Here is a 22,193-nt window from a genome sequence, read left to right as displayed (position 1 = left end):
GTAAAACAACTGGAATGTTTTATTTCAATTTAAAGATTAATGTTAATAAAGGCGTTAATGTCATATTATATTTTGATTTTGCATGTCCATTTAAATGTTTTTATTTTGAGGCGTCAATTTAACATATTACCGATTAATAGATTTGACTAAATATATAAATAAATTTTTGAAGATTATAGAAAAGATTACTTTGAATTTTATTTTATTGACGATACTTGTTTTGATTAAAAATGATATTCAAACAAATAAAATCTTTGTCATAAAAAAACTTTAATTTTTAATATATATAAAAGAATTCTGATTATATAAATAGTTAACAATAAAATATATATTCTCAATCAATACTACCGCTTACCAAGTTCTTATAATATTAATACATACTGTCAACAACTAGACTATAGATTAAATTATTCTCATTCGTATATTGACCAAACCACATATTTAAGATAACCCCTCATTTATCATATCAAATACAAAATTTTAAAAAATATCTATATCCGAATACAAATTTTTGAAAATTTGCTCAACCCCTATTATTGAACTAAATTTTTAATGCTCTTTTATCAAGATTCAAATTATTTATATAAAACTACTCTATCATCATTAAAACTGTAGCCATCACATAAATACAATTTAAGTTAAATACCTATTGGTTAATATAAAGACAATATCAATTTAAAATAAATTAAATAAAAACTTATAGTAAACGAAAAATTAGGCAAAGTTTAACAGGTTTAGATTAATCACTCACTTCAAATTACAGCGAGTAACATTTTTAAAAAAGTGTGATTAAAATTATATTTATTATTATTAGGTAAGATAGTATTTATACATTTTACTTCGTTCTTTCACATACTTAAATTTTTAATATATTCAATTTGAATCAAATTAGTGAGTAAAGCATCCATTATATTATTTATAATCCTTATCATTTATCATTTAAATTATATCATATATATATATTTTGATAATTATAGAGATATTCATTATTATATAGTTTTTATAAAATAAATATAATCACCAAAAACCAATTAATATAATTAATTCTTAATTTACTTTAATAAAACCATTTTAATTTTAAATATAATTGTTGACTATAAATTCGAATAATTTAATTTTTACTCGTCCATTCCAATTGTCATTGTCCATTCCATTTTCAGTTTAGTTAAACCATCCAGAGTTGTACATTTGCTCAAAATAAAAAGATCTTCAAAGATCTTGCTCAAATTTTTGAGCTAGATCTCGCTCAAAAATCTTCAAAGATCTTTTGTACAACTCTGAAACCATCATTTCTTCTAGAGAGCTGACAGATGCCAAATTTTAAAAAAACTCGAATGAATTCAGAAATCTAACCCATAAAATAATAAGATGAAATGCTCTAATAACCTTGCTTTACCTTTCATAAATCAGCTTCTTAAGATTGCTAGAGAAACCTCCATTACACACATGGAAATGTGTCCTTTAATTCATGATAAAATTGATAAATATCAAAATTTAAGAAACCATTCTATTGATTGTAAATCTCATTTAAATAATTTAAGATTAGAAATGAATAAATTACATGCAAGCGATATTAATTTTAAAGAATTACATACAAATAAATATAGCTTATTGCCAAATTCAGGTAAAGCCGTCAATTTTATAAATATATATGAAGATGAACAAATATCAGTAAGTGTATTTTCATTGCCAAGTTTTTCCTATCTACCCCTTCATGACCATCCAGGAATGCATGGACTAATCAAAGTTATATCAGGTTCTATTCTTATTAAAAATTTGACAATTCTTGAAAGGGACATAAAGCCGGAGATTCTTCAAAATCTAACTTCATCTCCTTCACTTGATACCCATTTTAATATCGATAAAAACTTATATATAAAATTACCTCTCACTAAACATTTAGCTAAATTAGAATCTGTGTTGAACATATCTCACTTAGATGAGGCCTTACTTCTTTCCCCGTTATATCACAATTTACATGAGATAAGAACCTCTGACTCTCCTGGGGCTTTTCTTGACATATTATTTCCTCCTTACAATGAAAATTTGGGAAGAGACTGCCATTATTATAATATACAATGTAAATTACCAATAAAATCTGATAATAAAACTTCTCAATATGCAAATTATGATGAAAATCATTTTAAAGATGACAGATATAAAACCTCAGAAATTTACATATTGAATGAAACAGAATGTCCTTATGATTATAGGTGTAAGCCACAACCCTACTTAGGTCCTCCTATAATTGCAACTTAATGATTAACTGATAATAAATCTATTTTACTCTATAAATATCCTTTCATAAAAAAAATATATGATATATCCCAATTCCCATATAAACTACCTTTTTTGATATATTAAATTATAATTCTATTTTTAATAAAATTTATAACTTAGTATCAAATATTTCAGTTTATCTTGTTATTAATAAGTTATTCATTATCACACCAGGAATTAATGTATGTAATTTTTTTACCCCTGAACAGGGTTGCTATGTCAAAAATGTTAAATTATGGAAGAAACTTGGTTAAACATTTTTTTGAGAAAGAAATTTGAATATTCTTAAAAAAATATTTTAGTGCTGACCTTTGGCCTGAAATATAAATGGCAATTTGGCCTCCTGTTATGAAAAGCAATATAATAAAAAAAAAATATTTATTAATCAGCCATTATTATATAATTATGGGGAAAATAATATTAAATTTTATATTATTTTATAGAACACTCCAGAACTGTTCTGAGAATGTCACCTGGATCATATTCCTTTCACATTCTATAATTCATCCAAGTTTCATTCCCAAATGTTTAGAACTTTCCATTCCACGTCTCTAGTTAGTGGCATTAAACAGCTCAATTTGAGCACATTTTTTATAACTGCTAACTTAATATTTTAGCTAGAAAAATATTACCTAAACCTCTAAATTTTGCTAATAAATTTCTAAATCTTTGTGCCTTCTATGAGATAAATCGTGAAACATGCTTAATATGATAAATATTGAGTAAGCCTTTTTTATAAATAGGTTTAAATTGATACATATAACATCACTACTCCTGGTTATAACTTACAATATTAAAAAATTATAGGTTTGGAATAGCTTTGGTTGGTTTGCGTATAATATCACTTACCACACATATCGGTTCAGATCCAGCAAGGATTAGTTTTTTTTCTGAAACTAGCTATGTGCTTGTGTGCTACTGGGTATGATATATAGTATTTTGGAAGCGATTTCATGATTCTATCTATTAATATATATATTTACTAGGAATAGGTCAATATTGTAATTTTTAAATTTGGTCGTTATTTAGTAAATTTACTGAATTGGCACTGTTTAACATTAACCAAACTTAAAATATTTCGAGCGGAATTTGGTAGACAAATTTTTTTTAGATTTTTGTTTAAATCAGATATAATTTTGTTTGGATCGGTTCGCAGTTGCAAAAATTAGGTCCGATAAAGGACTCTAATTGATATTCTTAATTTTTGTAATTTTATAGGAGCTCGATCTAAAAAGAATGGCCTTCCTTTAATTTAAAACTATTATATAATTTCGATTTATTAAAAAAGAACAAATGCAAAATATAAATTTCCCTGTGAATTGCTATAAATTTGTTAGTTTTGTTATTGATGTCCTACTTACCCTAACAAATTTATATTTTATTTTTTTAAAAAAAGATACGTTATTTGTTTATTCTGTTATAAATACAATTTTCTTTTGAGTTTTCAATGGTTTAAAAAATGGTATATAAGATGAACAATGACATAATACAATAATTATATATGGGGCAAATATTACATGCAATTATTATTTTTTTTTGTTTGGCTAAATCAATTTTTTTATAAAATATTAGAATAATTAACTTTAAAAATTAATTGGGGAAAAATATTTGGTATAATCGATATATAATATAAGAACATTATAACTTTGTAAAAAAAAATTCAGATAATATTTTAATTAAAATAATCCAAGATGCAAATTTCAGTTTTGTATAATACTAATTAGTAGAGTAAATATTTTTGAAAGTAAAATGTTACATTCATTCGTTGGTGTTATTTTCTTATTAAAATGTATATATAAAATATATAATATAAAAAAAATTGATTTTATCATAAATATGTGATTTGACTGGTTTTTATAATATTTTATTAAATAATATATATAAGCAAAACAATTTGCAGTCACAATATTAATATTTTTCAAGGAAAAGACTTAGTACTTAATAAATAACATTGAAAGAAAAAATTAAATGAATAAAATAAATGGAGACAATATTATTTTCTAGAGTTTAGAATTAAATATTTGGTGTAAAACACACCATGGATTAAAGTAATAAAAATTAAGAATTGAATAAAAATAAGATATTAGAAAAAATGAAGAGTGTTCATTTCTGACATTTGCCATTTCAAGGGGGAAAAGCATGGTTCCTATGACCTAAAATAGATTAGGTTAGAATAATTAAACATCAAATATTAATTTAATTCTCATCTTATTTCTAAAATCGCTTCACATTTTCAGTCTCAAATACCTTCTCTTCTATTCTTTCCCATTCGTTGTTAATTTTATTTGAATTAATATCCTCCAAAAAAATATTTCTTTTATTCATTTAAATCACCGAATTTCATCTTTAACCCATTAATCTTCTTTTTTTAGTTAATTCTTTGTTTAGGCTTTTAAAACAAAAATTGCACATTTTTTATTTCTCCATTTATAATTAATCCGTTATTTTAATTCATTTATCCCTTAATTCATATATTTGTTCTATTTTTCTAAACTTTTACCTTCCCCTTATCCACGCGCTTTAATTAGTATTTAACACCAAGAGAAAAACGGCCTTTTTTCGTGGAAACTTTGGGTGTAAAAGTTATTATTATTCAATTCGGCGTTCGTAGAATTGCAATTGACGGTGCTATCGTACAATTTTTCGTAAAAGTTTTTTCTGGATAAAGAGTCTTTAATGGTATTTTGAGCGGAATTATGATTGGTTAAGAGATGATGTCGAGCGGCCATCTTTTCGCTGGATACCTTAGAAGTAGCCCTTTCTACGATTTGTGTAGGCATTTGAACCAGTTGTATGGGAGTCTTTCGATTCTTTAGGGCATCCGTCAGGTTTAAAATCTATTTTCGAAAAATAAATAAATTTGGAAATCAATAAATGTAGGGAAAAATTTAAATAGAAAATATATAACCTGTCCTCTCATAACGGACATTTGTTTTTCGTACAGCTTTTCGTCGAATCCTTTATCGGTCTTCATAACATATAATAATTATTTTTACGTTAAATTGGGAATGATTTGTATATTTATTCATAGACTATAATAAATATTTAATTATCAATATACGAGGAGTAAATTTTCAAAATGGCAACACATTTTATTGATAAAATTTTCAATGGGTAAAATAAATCGAACATAAAAATGTCAGCGTTTAAATCCTGGTAAATTTTTTAAATATATTTAGTCTAAGGCGGAGAGGAGGTAATCAACAAAAGCCCGTTTTGGTGAGTACATAATTTAAGCGTGATCTAATTAGGAGTACGCTTTTTTTCTTGGTGAAGTTATTGTTGTAAAATAGTCTTTTCTCTGATTTTTATTAATGACTAGCTGATAGCCCGTTAAGAATGACGGGGAATCAGAATTTTCTTTTTTGTTCAATGATGGATGAATATTAAATTTTACCTTTATTTGATGATGGATAAATCAGAAATTTTCCTATCTAATGAGATATAATTTAGTAGGGCTGTGCCGATATTAAATATCGGATCGGCACCGATATTTAGCGGTTTCCAAAAATATAAGATCGGGCCTATACCAGTAAAAAATCGATCTGACCTTTTTACTTTTCTTTTTTTTGTTATTTTATGTATATTTATTTTACATTAATAATTTTTTCTAAATAATTTTTTAATAATGCAAATGTAAAATACCCCTTAAATTTTATTAATTTTTAAAATAGTTTAGAGTATTTTAAATTTTTTTTTATAAAAATAGAAATGAACACCCAAGTTTTATTTTTTTAAAATCTTTTTAAATAATAACGCCTGTTTTATTATTTATACTTTAAATAAAAGAATTTTTAAATATGGTATCTGAATTATGGAAATATTTTACAAAAGACAAAGATAATTTTGCAAAATGCGTTATCTGCGGAATCCTCTGAGTCTGCCTTCAGTACGGCAGGGGATATAGATAGTCCATAACATAGAAGCTTATTACCAGAAAATCTAGAGACTCTCATATTTATTTTAAAAAATCTAATATATTATAATTTTATATATTAAATATTACAATTTTATAATTCATACCAACATAAAATGGATATATTATTAAATATATCTTTTTTTAATTAGTCTTAATTGTGGGAATAAAAAAATTAAATGCATAATTTGATTTTTTGCATAAAAAATATTGATTTCTTAATTACAATTGGTTCAATAGGGGATGGTGAAAAATTATTATAAATATCGGATCGGATCGGCGAGAAATATGTGGATCGGCATAGCCCTATAATCTAGAAATTAATATTTATTTAGATGAGGGGTTATTCTAAATATTCCATTATTTTTGATAAAATGTGTTTATATTTAGTAATTTTAATTTATGTGCACAATAAAAAAAACTTTACTAAATTTTTATTCATTTGTATTTATAATTTAAAAATTATATTCTTGGTAGATGAGTTTTGTGAGGCAAAGTTAAATCGAAAATAAGTTATGCAATAGCAAAAATATATTTTTTAAATTATTTACATTTTCAAATGAATAAAAATTTTATTTAAAAGATTTTTTATTGTGCACATATATTAAAATTAGTAACCATGTACTTCATAACCATAATAGAAAATAATGGGAAATTTTAGAATAACCCCTCATCTAAATAAATATAAATTTCTAAATCACATCCATAAGATAGAAAAATTTATGATTCATCCATTATCAAATAAAGAAAAAATTCATTATTCATCCATCATTGAATAAAGGAGAAAATTCTGATTCCCAGTCATTCTTGACAGGCTATCATCTAGTAAGTATAAATATTAACTTCATTGACATATTTTAAAAGAATAATAAAAATTTTGGAATTAACTCATAAAAATAAGGTAAATTTCTGATTCACACCTTATATAGGATTATTCCTGATTTATCCATCATCAAATTAAGGAGAAAATACTAATTCTTTGTCATTCTTGTAGGCTATCAGCTAGTAATAATATAAAATGCAAAACATATGAATTTTCATTATATTAATTTCATAAAATCTGTACAAATTGTATTTATGTGCTCAATAAAAAAATATTTCTAAATGAATTTTTATACAAATTTGCTATAAAACCTAAAAATTTTATTCTTGTTATATGATGGTTTTGCCTAACTTAAACCCGCCTATTCTGTGGATAGATTGAAAGATATTGGGTTGGTGAATGGGAGGGTTTAAAAATATTTCAAAACAATGGGAAGGTGAATTTGATATATATTCAGGCAAAATGAGCAACTGACCTCTATTTATTATTAGATATTATTTTTTTTATTTAATAATTTACAGTTTAAGTAAAAAACATTAAAATAATACATAAAGAGCCAAATCAACCAATATAATAATTTTTAAACATTAGACAGGCAACAAAATTTTTAAATAAATGAGCAGGCAGGTGCACCAAAACCTGCCCATCGCAGACCTCTAGTCAGGATGACATCGGAAACAGCAGATCATAATGGATTTTACCTCTCCCAAAGAATCCATTTATAAATGATATGGGTCTGCCACTTTTACTATGCATCTACCAACATTTTCAGGTCCAATGAGAATTTAGTTACTGCCTATCCCAAGTTTTGCTTGGCCCAATTTCAATTTTTTTAAAGATTGTAACAAAGATATCTAATCGTATAAAATGCAAAAATTTTACTTTTGAAAAATGAATATTTCACCTGTAAGAATTCTAGTATATATGTTTATAATGATAAGGTGTTAATGCTAATGGTAGCTTAACTAAATGAATCTTTGATATATTATGATATTATCATTGGACCGAATTAGCTATGGTGATTTTTATTGGACGAATATTTTTTTAAAAATAGCTAAATTTGATTTACGTTGTGACAGCTTTTATATATATTATAGATGACTTGCTCAGCATTCACAGTTATGGCGAAGTATATAAAAATATACAAAAAGATAGCATATTTTACAAACTTCGACGCGTATTCGTGCTAAATGTGAGTGCTGGGTTCCTTTATTCATAGTTAGCGCGATGTCGCTACGGAGAATACAAAAATACAGCATATTTTGTAAAATTCGCCTCGGATTCGTGCATAACTATGATGGGGAGGGGGGGGGGTGCATTCATTATAAATATCGTTGTTGTTCGCGTTTTATCGAATTTTAAAATAAAAACGTATACCAATCTTATAAGATTGAAAGAAATTCAAATTTTTATATTATAAAAACCATGTATTTGGAGTAGAAATCTGCAAAGCCCGAACCAAAAAATTTTTAAAATTATAATAGGCCGCGCTTGGCCAAAAATTTAACAGAATGGGCAGATTGCGCAAAAATTTTTAAAGGAGATGGCTAATCCGAAGTAATGTGTAAACGGCTCGTTCAATCAATAAATAAATGCAGAAAAAATAAAACGCTAAGAATTGAAGTGCGAGTTGATTCCTTATCTACTTCCCTTAAGATTGAGCTATCTTTTGGTTCAAAAAAGTACTGGGAGGCTGAATGATAATATTTTGGGAAAAACTTGGTAAAGTCTTTTTGGGAGTCGGCTCAGTTTAGGCTAAATGGGGATATTTAGCAACACCATTAATCTATACATCTTTCTTAATTAAAAAATAATGCATTTCATTATGTTGGTAGAAAAATATAATTGTATAATTTTCGAAAAAAATAACTAAAATTGATATATAATTTAGGTAACAAAAGTACACAAAAACTGTAAAATTAATTATTATTTCTTCTCCAACTTATACTTTTATATTTTTTGGTATTAGCTATAAATATTTAGAGAGCTGAAACATTGAATAACTTAAATTATTATTATTAATTTATTTTTGAAATTAATTAAAGTAATCGATTAGAGCAATAGTATCATTGCATACGTTGATATTTTATATATATATGACTTTTTATAAATAAATTTTAGGGTTTATTGTAATACAAATATAATTTTGCATATATAGTTTATTAATATTTTAGTGCATATTTTAAAATGATTTATGAAATAATTATTTCTGAATGTTAACACTTCTTTTTTTTTATCAAAATTACGTTTAGGAGCTACTTCAATTATAAAGGGACGATTTATATAAAAAATTTAATTTTTTGAATCATAATATTTCTTTTCCATTTTTTCTATTAGTTTCTTCATTTTTTTTCTTCTTTTGCTGACATTTCTATAGATTCAATATATTATAATTCTATTCTGAACCCCACCCCCTCCCCTCCTTCACTTGCAATCAGATAAATTACTTTAAACAGATGAAAAAGTTCCTGGCACAAATCCTGAACGAATTTAAGATCTGAAAGCATAGGAACCAATCTATCAGAGATCGAATCTGAGAAGGGAATTTTGGCTTGAGGTAACCAGGCCCAGTGATAAGGGTCTAAGAAAATAAGTTAAATAATAATCCTTTTTTAAAATATGAAATAATATCCCATTTCTTTCCTTTAATATAAACAATGGATATTTAAAAATTCATAAATATTTTAAATCCATTTATTTATCATAGAATATTTACAAGCTCTCCAAGAGTCGGGGTGTTTGAAAGGGAAGGCCAAGCCATTATCAATGGCAGCTATCGCTATTCTCTTCTGTTTTGCCTTCTGTCTATTAATTGACATTTTTTCGCCGTCGATTGCAGGGCCGTCATTCTTCGGTGAGTCGATGGGAATGATTGATTTCGCGTCCGCTGATTGGATTTCGCTTAATTTGATGAGCCAGTTGTCGTTACCGCGATCTAAAACAAGATTCAAAAATGAGAAATGCTTAATAAAAAAAAACCTGTGTTCCTTATGATGTAATCAAGAATGACGAGTCTTTCAAATTCGGATTGAAAATCTGAGGAAACAGGTGCTAGCAAACCGGGCTCAGATTCGAACCTTCTCAACCAATAATCAGCGTTACGATAACCGGATACGAAAATTTGAAACGAGCCCACCTTTTTTGTTAAAAAAAGGAAGGTAATAATAAAATTCCTTCCATTATTTTATCTTTCTTACGCTCTCTTCTTGCCCTGTCCTTATTAGATAAGAATATTTAATTATTTAAATTTCAAATAATATCTTTTTATTTATTATAATAAGCTTGGCTCAAAAAAAAAACAAACGCCTTCCAACATATTGGGAACCAATCCAGTCAGTTTTTATTTCTTACTTTAAAGAAAGGAATTTAATTGATTTTTTTTTTCTCAAAAAAATTGACTCAAATTCTAAGAAAAAATATTTGAGGATATAAAGTTTCGTATATTCTTTTAACCCTTCAATACTCCGGTGAAAAAAATGACGTTAGTACTCCGGTGGGGTTTAATAGACCCCAATTTCAAATGTATATATGTCCAGTTATATTCATTATTTTGATTTAATATTTGAATATAAGATAGAACTAACCTTAAACTTGATAAAATATTTATTTATTTTTATTTCTTAAGTTTAGATTAAAGATGGTGAGGATAATTATAATTTGTGCCAAAATTTTCTAAAAAAAAGCTTACTTTTTTTAAATTGGAAATTAAAAATTAAAAAAATAACTTATCCATCATATAATCCTGATAATTCATAACATGGATCTTTATTCTTCAATATTAAAAAAAAATTACACTGATAAATTCAAATATAAAAAAAATATTGAACATTGAAATATGTTAAATTTGACAATCAAAACATTTGTTACATAAAATATTAATGTGTTCTAAACATAAATTTATTTTGCATATTTGACAAAAATATTTATTTCTAATGTGTGTTGCTTTGTCTACCACCTTTCTCTCTTCTCTTGTTAGTATGTCATCAAATCTCATTGCATGAATTAGAAATCTAAATCTTTTAAGAGGCATTGTTACTCTAAATATATCAATTCCAAACCCATCAGATTTCCATAAATCAGACATATTTTGATGGATAGATTTAAAAATTCCAGCTAAATAAAGAATTCCCAATAATGCTTTGAATTCAGTTATATCAACTTCTTTTGTAGAACTTTCATATTGATTATAATTTTAACCTACAACTTTTTCCATTGAGTCACCTTATTTTTAGCTAATTTTAAAGAGAAATATACTATGATAAATGATTTTATATTTACCTAAATAATACATATGCTTATTATCTGTTTCAGCTAATATATCTTCTTCTTCATCTAATTCAGATTGTGTATCATGATCACTATCATACATAAAATCTTCATCCTCACTATTAATTATATTATCCAAATCACCTCAAAAAAAATATTACATTTATATATTTTATATTTACTTTCAGAATCTGCAAAAATCATAGTAGATGATAGAAATAATTTAAAAAATGAGTTTGTTGGAGAAAATAAACATAAAATAACTCCACCAGAAAAAATATTTGTGTTTTCAATTTCATATATCTCATTCAAAATATGTTATATTCAAATTTCGTTTTAATAAATTTTATAATATAGTGGTATATATTTATAATTATAAAAGTTTTAAAAAAAAAATTTTTTTTAAAAATTACGAATTTACTCCGGTGGGGTCTCACAAACCCCAAGCAGTCACAAAATGCTTATATGTTAAAAACTACTCAACCAAAATATGTGAAATTTGGAATATAGATTCTATGATATATTTGATGAAGCTACTGAAGAATCCAGATCATGATAATTAACCGTTTTTATGCAATATCATTTCCAGCATGCCTGGGGTTTCCTACACCCCACCGGAGTATTGAAGGGTTAATAAAATATGATATTATATTTTTTTTAAAAAAAGAAAAGTCGAGCGATTCATTTATAACAAAGTTTATTTATGGTTTAAATTTTTTTTAAAATTAATTCGAACCGAGTTAAAATTTAAGAAACGGAATAAATTTACAAAAAATCTGTTTTAACAAAAGTGCAAATTTATATAATTTGTTTAAAATGTTTACGTGATTGGTTCATATTCTTCTTTTTTTTTTTTTTTAAAAAAATTGATTTGCTTTTAACAGAATTTTGGAATAGGAAACCTGGAGTGGGTAAATTTAAGAATAGGAATCAGAACCCGCTTATATTCAAAACCGTAACAGTTTTTTTAATCCAAATTACAAACTCTATTTTTTTAAAGGCCCCTTCCCTCTTCGAAGCAAGATCCCAGGTACACCCCTGCGGCTAGTGTTGTAAAGCGGCAAATTTTGTTAAACGGTTCGATTTGAACTGATTTTTAAAAATGGACTAACACAATATTTTATCCATAAAAATACTACGCAAGGCTGATGGACAAACGAAATCTCGAGGCTTAGGTAATATCCCCCCCCCCTAAATATCCTCATTTAATTATAATTATTTCTTGTTTTAATGAATTTATGAATTGGCGAAAATCGATAATTTATTGATTTTTGAATACTTCTTTGATTAGAACAGGTGAACTCTTTTTTTGTAATATTTGTTAATTTTTATTATGCCGCTCAAAATAAAAAGAAGGTAAATAGGACATGAATATTATTTTTTGATTAAAAAGAAAGAAAAATAAATAAAACACTTGCAAAAACAAAGGTAATTTTTAAAAAAATTTTTTTTTTATATTATAAATTAAATTAGATAAAATGAAATAATAAAATAACAAACTTTGAGTGGCAATCCAATTCGGTGAAATTTTTTGCCGAAATCTGGAAATTTTTCCATGACATTTTTCTTGGTTTGAGCTTTGGCCCGATCCAGGGCAGAATAGTTGAATGTTTTACTAGCCAATTTGACCACCTATAAGAAAAAGAAGGATTATATGATTAACTTACATCTTTTACATTTATTTTAGTTTTCTTTCGTTCATAAAAAAAATACCATATTATTTATTTTGATAAAGGATTTAAAACAAATATATTTCATTTTAATAATATTTTTTTATAATATATATTTTATTATATATTTTTGAAGAGATAAAAACTTGTTCCCTCCTTCCTACGTTTATGGAAGAGGTAAAATATTCGGTATTATTTGATTTCAAAATTTCATTTATGTTTTTTTTTAAATCCTTATACGTCTTGTTCATTTACTTATCTCTATCTTTATTTCGTAGCAATTTTATAATATCAAACCTAAGGTAATTGATTATGAAGTCATTAACATTGCTGCGTTATTACGGCCGTTCAAACAAATGATAAGTTTATTAAAATACTATAAACTTTTAATATATATGTACTGAAGCGCAACATAAAAATCATGGGAGTAGTGAAAGTCAGCCATACCAGGTTCAGATTGCCAAAGAATCTAATTTTTTTAATAGGTGACGGGCGGCATTCATAGATAACTGTATTTCACGGTTTCAATAGTCGATCTTAATGTAGATGGCCATTTTAAAAAAAAAAAACTAGATTGTGGAGCAGTTTAAACAGGTACTGGTTAACCTTTATTACTTTGTGGCTACCCGAAAAAAACAAAATTCTTATCGGACCCCAATATATAATTTGAGGATATCTGTAAAATCAAGACCCCCCCCCCCTCCTTCGAGAACGCCTACTATGCCTCGGTATATATAGACCCATTATTTAGGAAAATTAGGCTTAAATATATATAGAGAAACATTCACGCTACTTGATTGCCATTAAAGAATATAACGGTTAGTTAGAATTTTTTTTTAATTTTTGAAATGTGCAAATAAAATTTTATTCACATCATATAAATTTTAATTGTTATATTTTTTTTATAGGAAATGAAAATAAAATATTTTAAGAGATTTATTTGAAATTTTTAGAATCAACTTTCCCTTATTCGATAACTAAATAGGGTGCAAAGAAGTATTTAGGTTTACCGGCGATGAATGCGGTTTATTCGTCGAAGCCATTCCAAATAAAAGTCTCTTTATTAAAAGGAGAATATTGACTTGATGCATATTTATATATCTATTGTAAACACAATATTTGAGGTGGTGAGTAGTAGAGATCTACAAGGGTTTTTAACCCAAACGCCAACCCCCACTTGGTTTTAAAACAAATTTAACCTGCTAGTCCGCCCATGATTTGTTATTTTAAAATTCATTCATCGGTCGGCCTATTTATCTAAAATATTTGTCTGACCCGCGCGCCCACCCTATGTTTAAAAATTATTTTATTGGTGTTGTAAATGTTAGATTTAATTTGCATAAAGATTTCTTTTGGATTTTGTTGTACTTTATATGTAATTTGCATAAAGAATTCTTGTGGATTTATTGTTATAACGCGTGATAAAAAGATTATATTTGAATAGGATTAGTTATAAGAAGATTGAAAAGAGTATAAAAAGGCAAATTTTTACGATACAAAGAATTTTTGATTTTTTTAAAATTATTAATTTTTTTAATTATATTTTATTTTATTTTCTTTTTTTATGATTTTTACTATTATAATTTTGAATAAAGACTTAAAGTTGATTTTATGATTTCGTGATTCCTAATTATTATTAATTTCCTTTATATATATATTTGTTTTCTATTTTTATATTTAGGTTTTGATGCACAATGACAAACTTGTCGTTGTGACAATGGAGTTGGAGAGCGGAGACCGACCCTTTACAACTTTCAGTCTAATGCAAATCACGCATTGTGACCGGTGGGACAACAAGGAGATGTGTCAAACTGTATTCTAATACAAGAAAAAAATTCCAGAAGAACGTAAGAAAAATATGTAAATAAAGATGAAAAGGAAAAATTATGTTGTTAAGATTATGTTTATGTAGGAATATAAAATCTAAAATTAAAGACAAAGGTAACATTCATAGTAGATAAGATATAATTGTGTTTAGTTATTTAAAGGTGATAATTAGGAATTTTATATTTAGAAGTTACTGGTAAACTAAAAACCATTGGAATTTTGAAACTAATAAAGACTATGATATTTTAGATTTTAGAATTATTATCAAGTGATCACTAGAAATAACTTTGACAAAGAAATAGAAACATAAATTGCGAAAGTTAATATTTAACTAATAGGTTGCTGAGATATAATAATTAAAAAATTCGGTGAATAAGATTAGAATATAACTTTATTGTTAGGAAATAGTTGATTAAATTCTTATTGAAGATTTACGTTTAACTTTTATTTTAAGGGCTGTGAGAGATAAAACAGCCTCAAGGATTAATGTGAATTAGTATATTAGGTTGTAGACTAACAAATCTTCATAGAGAGAATCGGCTTTTCGTCATTAGAAAATTTATGCCACAATCGAGCTCAATTTGAGATCGGATTTTTATTTTGAATCATGAATAAGATTTAAGAAGAATTATACAATATTATTCTAATAATACAAAAGGAAAAACATGCTTTAGAAATATACATATCAGTTTTCAACAACGGTTGTGCGAAAAATTATAATGATTAGATTTCATAAGTTCTTCAAAGACGTGGGGTGAAAACCATAGTGATGAGTTAAGAAGAGGTTGTTCATAAACGTAAGTATGAAAACTTTTATGATTAGATGTCATTGATTTCTCAACAACGTATGTATGAAAAGAGATTTATATATTTCAGCAGTTTTTTTTTTAAAGACTTGAGTGTCAGACTTGAGTGTCAAAGAGTACATGAGGAAATAAATACACAATGATAATTTTTTTAAAAGATAGGTTTTGATATATATTTTAGAATAGGATTTTTAGATATAAATTTAGTAACATGGCTGAAAAGAAGATGAGGATCAATAGCTATTTTTCAATGAAAATATGGGTCTAGGCTTCATTAAGGGGAGAGGGGTGATAGAATTTGATATATTTATATAATTTATTATATTTTGCTACGTATTATAAATTTAAGATTTAGTATAATTTACGCCATTTATTAAAGGCAGAATTAGTTTAGAGGAGATAAATGTAGACATTAGGATAAGGTTGGTATAATTATATTTTATTAGTATATTTGTATTAGGTAGTTTATATTTGAGAATAAATATAAGAAAGTGATAAAATATTTCAGAAGTTATTTAAATAGATTATTTTAGGTAGAAGTAGATTAGATGTGATTACCCGATATCTCAGCAAGGGCAAACTGTCGTAGAAGACCCGGAAGTCTGAAAGATAGATACGATTACAAGAATTAGACCAATCAATTACAAGAGAAAGAGGAAAACAAGCAAATTGATAGAAAGTAGGGTCAAGACGTTATGCTGCAATCGTTAATCGCTGACCAATAATAGCCAATTATTACCGAGACTTTAGTCTGGATAGGAAACAAGCTACGATAACGATAAATTGTAAAAAAGATTAAGACAGACTAGCAAAAAACAAGAGAGGAAAAGAAATTGGATGTCATCGATAATCGTTATCAATCGTGGATAGTGGAAAACAGGCGTGTATCAAGTTCGTCAGTGGCTTACAGCGATAAAAAGCTGATCGTTTCACAGGGTGACAAGCGACAGATAGAATTCAAAAATTTCAAGCGACAAAGCCTTCGTTAGAACTTAGAAGACAGCAAAAATTAAGAAGAATAAGTCGAGATCGAAAGAAGATTGATCATTCGCAGAATGTTGGGTCTAATTTAAGTAGGGAGGTGTTGTAAATGTTAGATTTAATTTGCATAAAGATTTCTTTTGGATTTTGTTGTACTTTATATGTAATTTGCATAAAGAATTCTTGTGGATTTATTGTTATAATGCGTGATAAAAAGATTATATTTGAATAGGATTAGTTATAAGAAGATTGAAAAGAGTATAAAAAGGCAAATTTTTACGATACAAAGAATCTTTGATTTTTTTTTAAATTATTAATTTTTATAATTATATTTTCTTTTATTTTATTCTTTTTTTATGATTTTTACTATTATAATTTTGAATAAAGACTTAAAGTTGATTTTATGATTTCGTGATTCCTAATTATTATTAATTTCCTTTATATATATATATTTGTTTTCTATTTTTATATTTAGGTTTTGATGCACAATGACTGTCGTTGTGACAATTGGTTGGTTTAGCTTTTTAATTATTTTATAATATTATTAAATTTTAAAAAAAATGATTTCTAATAAATAGAAGTCTGTTCTGATCATTTGGCCCTAAAAATATTTTAAATTCACCCGCCCATTGTTTCAAAAATATTTTTTAACCGCCCATTGTTTAAGCGCGCTAAAAATCTACCCATTGCAGACCTCTAGAAAGTAGTCGTATTTGAGATTTTAATTAAAACCAAGTCTATGATTATAAGCCAATGTTTTTTTCGGCACCGGAAAAAAATTAAATTCTAAAAAGATAGTAGACTTATTTTAGCTTAGGCAAGGAATAAAATGAATCGATAAAAGAATATAAGTTAATGATTTAAACATTGTTTAAGGAATTATCCCAGACCAAGCCTACTACATAAGCCAGGGGCGTGAGGGTGGGAATTCAATTTAATTTAAATCAGAGTGACATGGGTAGAAATTTGACATTTTTTACCGAAACTCCAGGCCTAAATTTTAATAATTAATCTTAAGCTGAATTTATAGTAAACAGGCTATGTTCAGGCGTTGCGTTATTATACGCTAAAGAAAGCTGATTCTTCATAGCGATAACATAAAATATATCTTCTGCTTAATAATAAATATTTTACAAAAAATAATCTTCTGCTTCCTAAAAAATTGTTAATAAAAACTTTACAATGGTAATTTCTCTATAATTTTAATAAACGTATCGCATATTTTATATCATAACATTGCAACATATCTTTTTCAAAATTTATCATAGCAATATTATCAACGCTCCATATATATAAATCATGGCTTGATTTTGTTAATAACGCACGGCTTATTCTATATTTACTCTCATAAATTAGTAATAATAATAAAAATTGCATTATCCTTTCTGTCTGGCGCCTTTCTGAAATCCGTGAAGTAGAAAATAATATGAATTTTAATAATTCACGAAGAAAAAAAACTAATTGCTGATATAAAGATTGAATACCTTTTAATTGTATCGGCTAAAAAAATGTATGAATAGATTTAAAAGCAAATTCTTTATAAAAAAATTATCGATATAAATAAATCAATTTTTTTTAGAATTCAATTAAACATATGATTGTCTGAATTCATCGATTAAAAACAGTGATAAAATATTTTTTAAAAAAATCATGTTGATTAATAACTCATAAAATGATGAATTTTGACATATATAATTTAGAATAATAAATTTTTCTATTTAATTGATGAACAAATTTTTATCCCATAATTAATTACATCTTAAATAAGCATAGTATTCTCTTAAAAGATGTTCATTTTTCCCAATGTAATTAATAAAAATTCGACTGTTTAAAATACCATTCATTTAAAAATATTAATTTTTACATCAAAACAATTAATAATTTAAATTAGATTCAAGTTAAAGAAAACTAAAATTTATAAGCCATTAATGTAGCATATTTAATTATGTAATGATATTTCAAAACGTTTCAGTAACTTTCCAGTCCAGCCATGGCCATGCTAAGATTTTTGGCAGCCTGTGGCTAAAATGAATTACTGGCATTTTTTAAAAAAAAACTCAATTTAAAAAAGAAATCGAGATTGAATTAGCAAAATAAAGAAATAAATACAGGAAACCTAAAATGTGGCGGACCTTGAAATAGTATAATAATTGGGAAGACAATCAATAAAGAAATCAATAAATGGCAAAATAAGCATAAGTTAGGTAATGGCTAAAAATATATTTATTTAAATCTTCAACTCAACGTGAGATGCAAGTTAATTTATTAAGCTTTTTCATGAGTTACATTTGGAACAACAAAATTATAAGATATCAGTTTTAAACTAAAAATTAAATTTAGCCATTATGTTTGCCAGTTAAAAATGGCGTAATTAACTATAAGAATTAAAAGAAAAAAGTAAGAATTGCTAATGAAATTAAAAAGAGATTAAGCCAATTTTTTTATTATTGCATACCCTAGTTTTGGGTACAACACATAGGTTTAATTTCCCATCGATAAGACTGGATGCGGCTTCAGAGAGGTAGCCCTCATTTAGAGCTAGACAGGTCCGCCCAAAACAGCATGGGCAACATAGCTTGTGCATCCATTTGGTCCACTTGGGATTAAGGTGCCCATAAGGTTCCTCAGATTTAGGCTTAAACACTCCTATTATTTTCTTTAATTTAAAAAAGAAATTAAATATTATTACTTCACTTTTGAATGTTATGAGCATTTTTATTATATAAAAAAAATTTCATTAATTTTATAAATTTGTATAAAATCACTCCTTTTAAATATTCTTACCCTAATTCTATTCCAAGATGATAAATATTTTAAAAACTATTTATAATATTTTTTCAAAATATATTTATGACTATGAAAAAAAAACTAATATTAATTTTAAATATAAAAGTGTAATTAAAATATATTATCAATCAAAGGTGGGTGAAAGTTTTGTAATTGGAAATGACAAGTTTTTCAAAAATTACTATAGCATGATTAGGGGTGAGTAGAAATTTTTAGTGAAATTTAAAAAAGTAATATGTTTGAAAACAATTTTTAGTATTAACTATTTTTTTTATATTTAACAAATTTAGGACAAATTATTGAATAAATATTCACAATTTCATTTTTTTTATTTTTAAAAAAGACTTAAGCTTATTTCATTATTTACATTAGTTTTCCAGAATATGTGTCAGCCCAAGCCAGTTCAGCTATCAATAAACCATTATTTTCTTAGGTCAATAATCAATTACTAGAGGAAAGGCAAACACAAAATAAATTTTGACATTCTTTACTTTTTAAATAAACATTAATAGTAAAAAATGCATAAGATTTAATAATTATTTATGCTATAAGTGTAGAACTATGTAAATAAAATATTTGATGAATGGAAACTTAAGGTAAAATGAAATAAATACAAATAATAATCACATTTAAAAAATTTTTTAATTTTAAAATAGTCTTCAGGAATAAGAAGCTTGTCTTTTGACTTAAAAAAGTAGTCATTGGGCATGAATATAGTGCTAGCACCTAACTTTATGAATAAAATTTTAGATTAAAAAAATTGATTATCATTCTTTAAATCTGAAGAATTTAAATATCTTCAACTAAAATTAATCCTCAAAATTGTTAATGCACAGTTTTTCAATATTTTAAAATGGAGTTCATTAGAAATATAGAACATATATTAATACAGGTAACCAACTTAGATTATTATTTATATTACCCCATCAATATTTTTCACAAAGTAGCTCCCACTACTTCCCTGTATAATTCTTTCTGGAAAAACTTCATTTTCAATGGCTTCTTCAGCTTGCCTTATAATTTCATTGAACTCTGGGTCATCTATAAATATATTATCTTGTGAATAATTATGTAGATTTTGTTGGGAATTAGTGTCCATGATATTATTCAATAAAGGCTTAATTTCTTCAGAATTATTAACAATGTAATCTAGAATATATTATACCACTAATTATCAATTTTATAATGAGATATCTAATATTTACTATTTCTCATCAAGTCAGTAAGAATATCGATAATTTTGTCTCATATGGTTGAATTTTAATCAATGAATGGTAATTACTATTATATAAATATATATTTGCTATAGAACGCCCTTTTATTAAGATACTCAATACTTTAGCTAATAAAAACTTTATTGCATGGACTAATGATAGATCAGAAACTTCTACCTATCCTAAAGGTTATTTCTTTTGCTTGATCCTTATATAATCATAAATCTAAATTGGAATCTGAAGCAGGGTCTTCACTAGTCTTTACAATTTTAGGGGTTCAAAATTATTTTCAAACTATTCATCTTTTAAGCAAACATAATTCAAAAATACTTTAGCCAACAATATGTGTTGTAGCTGTTGAAAGAAAGAAGAAATAAATTTAATATAATACATCAAATGTCAGTTATTTTCTGACAGGGGAATTAAGTTTTCCTGGGGGATGGGAGGAAAACGAAATTATCACATGGGTTGTTGTTAGAAAAGAACATTCTTTGTTTGGATTTGGAGTGGAGATATTGAAGACGGGATTGATTGGGGAAGATTTAATATGTTTATTTGTTATATGTACATGAATAAAGATGAATTGTACTAATGTTTATTATATTTATTTAATATTATTAGAAAGGATTATTTTGGATTGATAAGTTATATTTTTGAGAGTAAAGGGTATATATTTATTTATTTTACTGTGAAACCACAACGCAAGTACTAAAAACTATACAGGAGTAAGTGAGATTAAGATGTGAGTTTAAGTGATTCTAAAAGTTTGTTAAAATATTTAGCTTACAAAGCTTAAGATAGAAAGTATGTAATGAGTATTAGGCAGGAATATGAAAATAAGACCAGGAATTTAAGACAGTAATATTTGGTATATTATATGTCTAGATCTATATAGTACATCCAATTTTGACAGTAGATATGGTCTTATTATTTGGTACGCCTTAAGACTTATTGAATTGTGTTATAGGTATTCCGTCATAGGAAGATAAGACCTCCTCAAGATCAGCAGGACAGAAAGGATTGCTAAATATTTAAATATTTGAAATTTATGAAAATATATATAGAAATGGACTTTTGTAATAAAGTATGTGTTATATAATTATGCATTTTGGGTTTTTAAAGGGATGGACATGTGTGGGATAATTTATAATTAATTAATGTTAATATGTTGTATATGTAATTCAGTTTCAATTAAGGTTGATATGTTATTAAGGGATCTATTGAGGGTGAGTTAATGTTGTTTATTTTAAAGTAATTAACCATTTTTATGAAATAGGGTGTAATGTGAATTACACATATGATATATTTATATTTAATTATGAATGATAATTTAAAGGAATTGAAGTATGATGAAGTTAGAATAATATCTATAATGTTAGATGTGGATAGTCATTTTGATTTAGTGTCTGCATTTGATATATATATATAAATTGGGTAGAGATTTATATGATATATTAGATGATGTGTAATATTTTTTTTTAAATTATGAAATCTCTATATTTAATATATATATTTTTTTTAAATTATAAAATTTTATAAAAGGTTTCATTTGCAATTATTATATTATTTTTATGGTATGCAATGATGTGAAGGGAAAATATTTTTACAGATAAGGTCAGCCCA

General features: G+C 25.8%; 2 protein-coding genes and 1 long non-coding RNA gene across 3 annotated transcripts; 2 read left to right on the top strand and 1 right to left on the bottom strand.

Moving 5' to 3' along the window:
- The first annotated feature begins 1,382 nt into the window (after positions 1-1,382).
- On the top strand, positions 1,383-2,800 carry LOC135926548 (2-aminoethanethiol dioxygenase-like). Its single transcript, XM_065462461.1, has 2 exons — positions 1,383-2,236; positions 2,724-2,800. Exons 1-2 carry the CDS (start codon positions 1,447-1,449, stop codon positions 2,780-2,782), a joined length of 849 nt encoding a protein of 282 aa, XP_065318533.1. The 5' UTR covers positions 1,383-1,446; the 3' UTR covers positions 2,783-2,800.
- Positions 2,801-3,785: 985 nt separating this feature from the next.
- Positions 3,786-20,613, bottom strand: LOC135927440 (phosphatidylinositol 4-kinase type 2-alpha-like). Its single transcript, XM_065463415.1, has 10 exons — positions 20,562-20,613; positions 20,279-20,505; positions 19,025-19,225; positions 12,786-12,917; positions 9,999-10,155; positions 9,736-9,954; positions 9,467-9,600; positions 5,189-5,248; positions 4,781-5,117; positions 3,786-4,433 (listed from the first exon to the last, which is right to left on the bottom strand). The coding sequence occupies exons 1-9, from the start codon at positions 20,569-20,571 to the stop codon at positions 4,812-4,814; spliced, it is 1,446 nt and encodes a 481-aa protein (XP_065319487.1). The 5' UTR covers positions 20,572-20,613; the 3' UTR covers positions 3,786-4,433; positions 4,781-4,811.
- Positions 9,729-14,801, top strand: LOC135927441 (uncharacterized). Its single transcript, XR_010572089.1, has 3 exons — positions 9,729-10,177; positions 12,286-12,460; positions 14,637-14,801. It is a non-coding gene; the product is annotated as an uncharacterized LOC135927441 (long non-coding RNA).
- Positions 20,614-22,193: the final 1,580 nt, after the last annotated feature.

The sequence above is a fragment of the Gordionus sp. m RMFG-2023 genome, chromosome 3 (assembly GCF_954871325.1).
Source record: "Gordionus sp. m RMFG-2023 chromosome 3, tfGorSpeb1-WG-v2, whole genome shotgun sequence".
In the NCBI taxonomy this organism is placed as follows: domain Eukaryota; kingdom Metazoa; phylum Nematomorpha; class Gordioida; order Chordodea; family Parachordodidae; genus Gordionus; species Gordionus sp. m RMFG-2023.
This window is presented reverse-complemented; position numbering and strand designations above follow the sequence as displayed.

Excerpts from the sequence above, each read along its gene's own strand:
- LOC135926548 (XM_065462461.1), top strand. The coding sequence starts at position 1,447 with ATGGAAATGTGTCCTTTAATTCATGATAAAATTGATAAATATCAAAAT. Across the intron at positions 2,237-2,723 it reads TAAGCCACAACCCTACTTAG|AACACTCCAGAACTGTTCTG; the intron begins GTCCTCCTATAA and ends ATTATTTTATAG.
- LOC135927440 (XM_065463415.1), bottom strand. Across the intron at positions 19,226-20,278 it reads TTGTGAAAAATATTGATGGG|AAAATAATAGGAGTGTTTAA; the intron begins GTAATATAAATA and ends TTTAAATTAAAG. Across the intron at positions 10,156-12,785 it reads GAATTGGATTGCCACTCAAA|GTGGGCTCGTTTCAAATTTT; the intron begins GTTTGTTATTTT and ends TTAACAAAAAAG.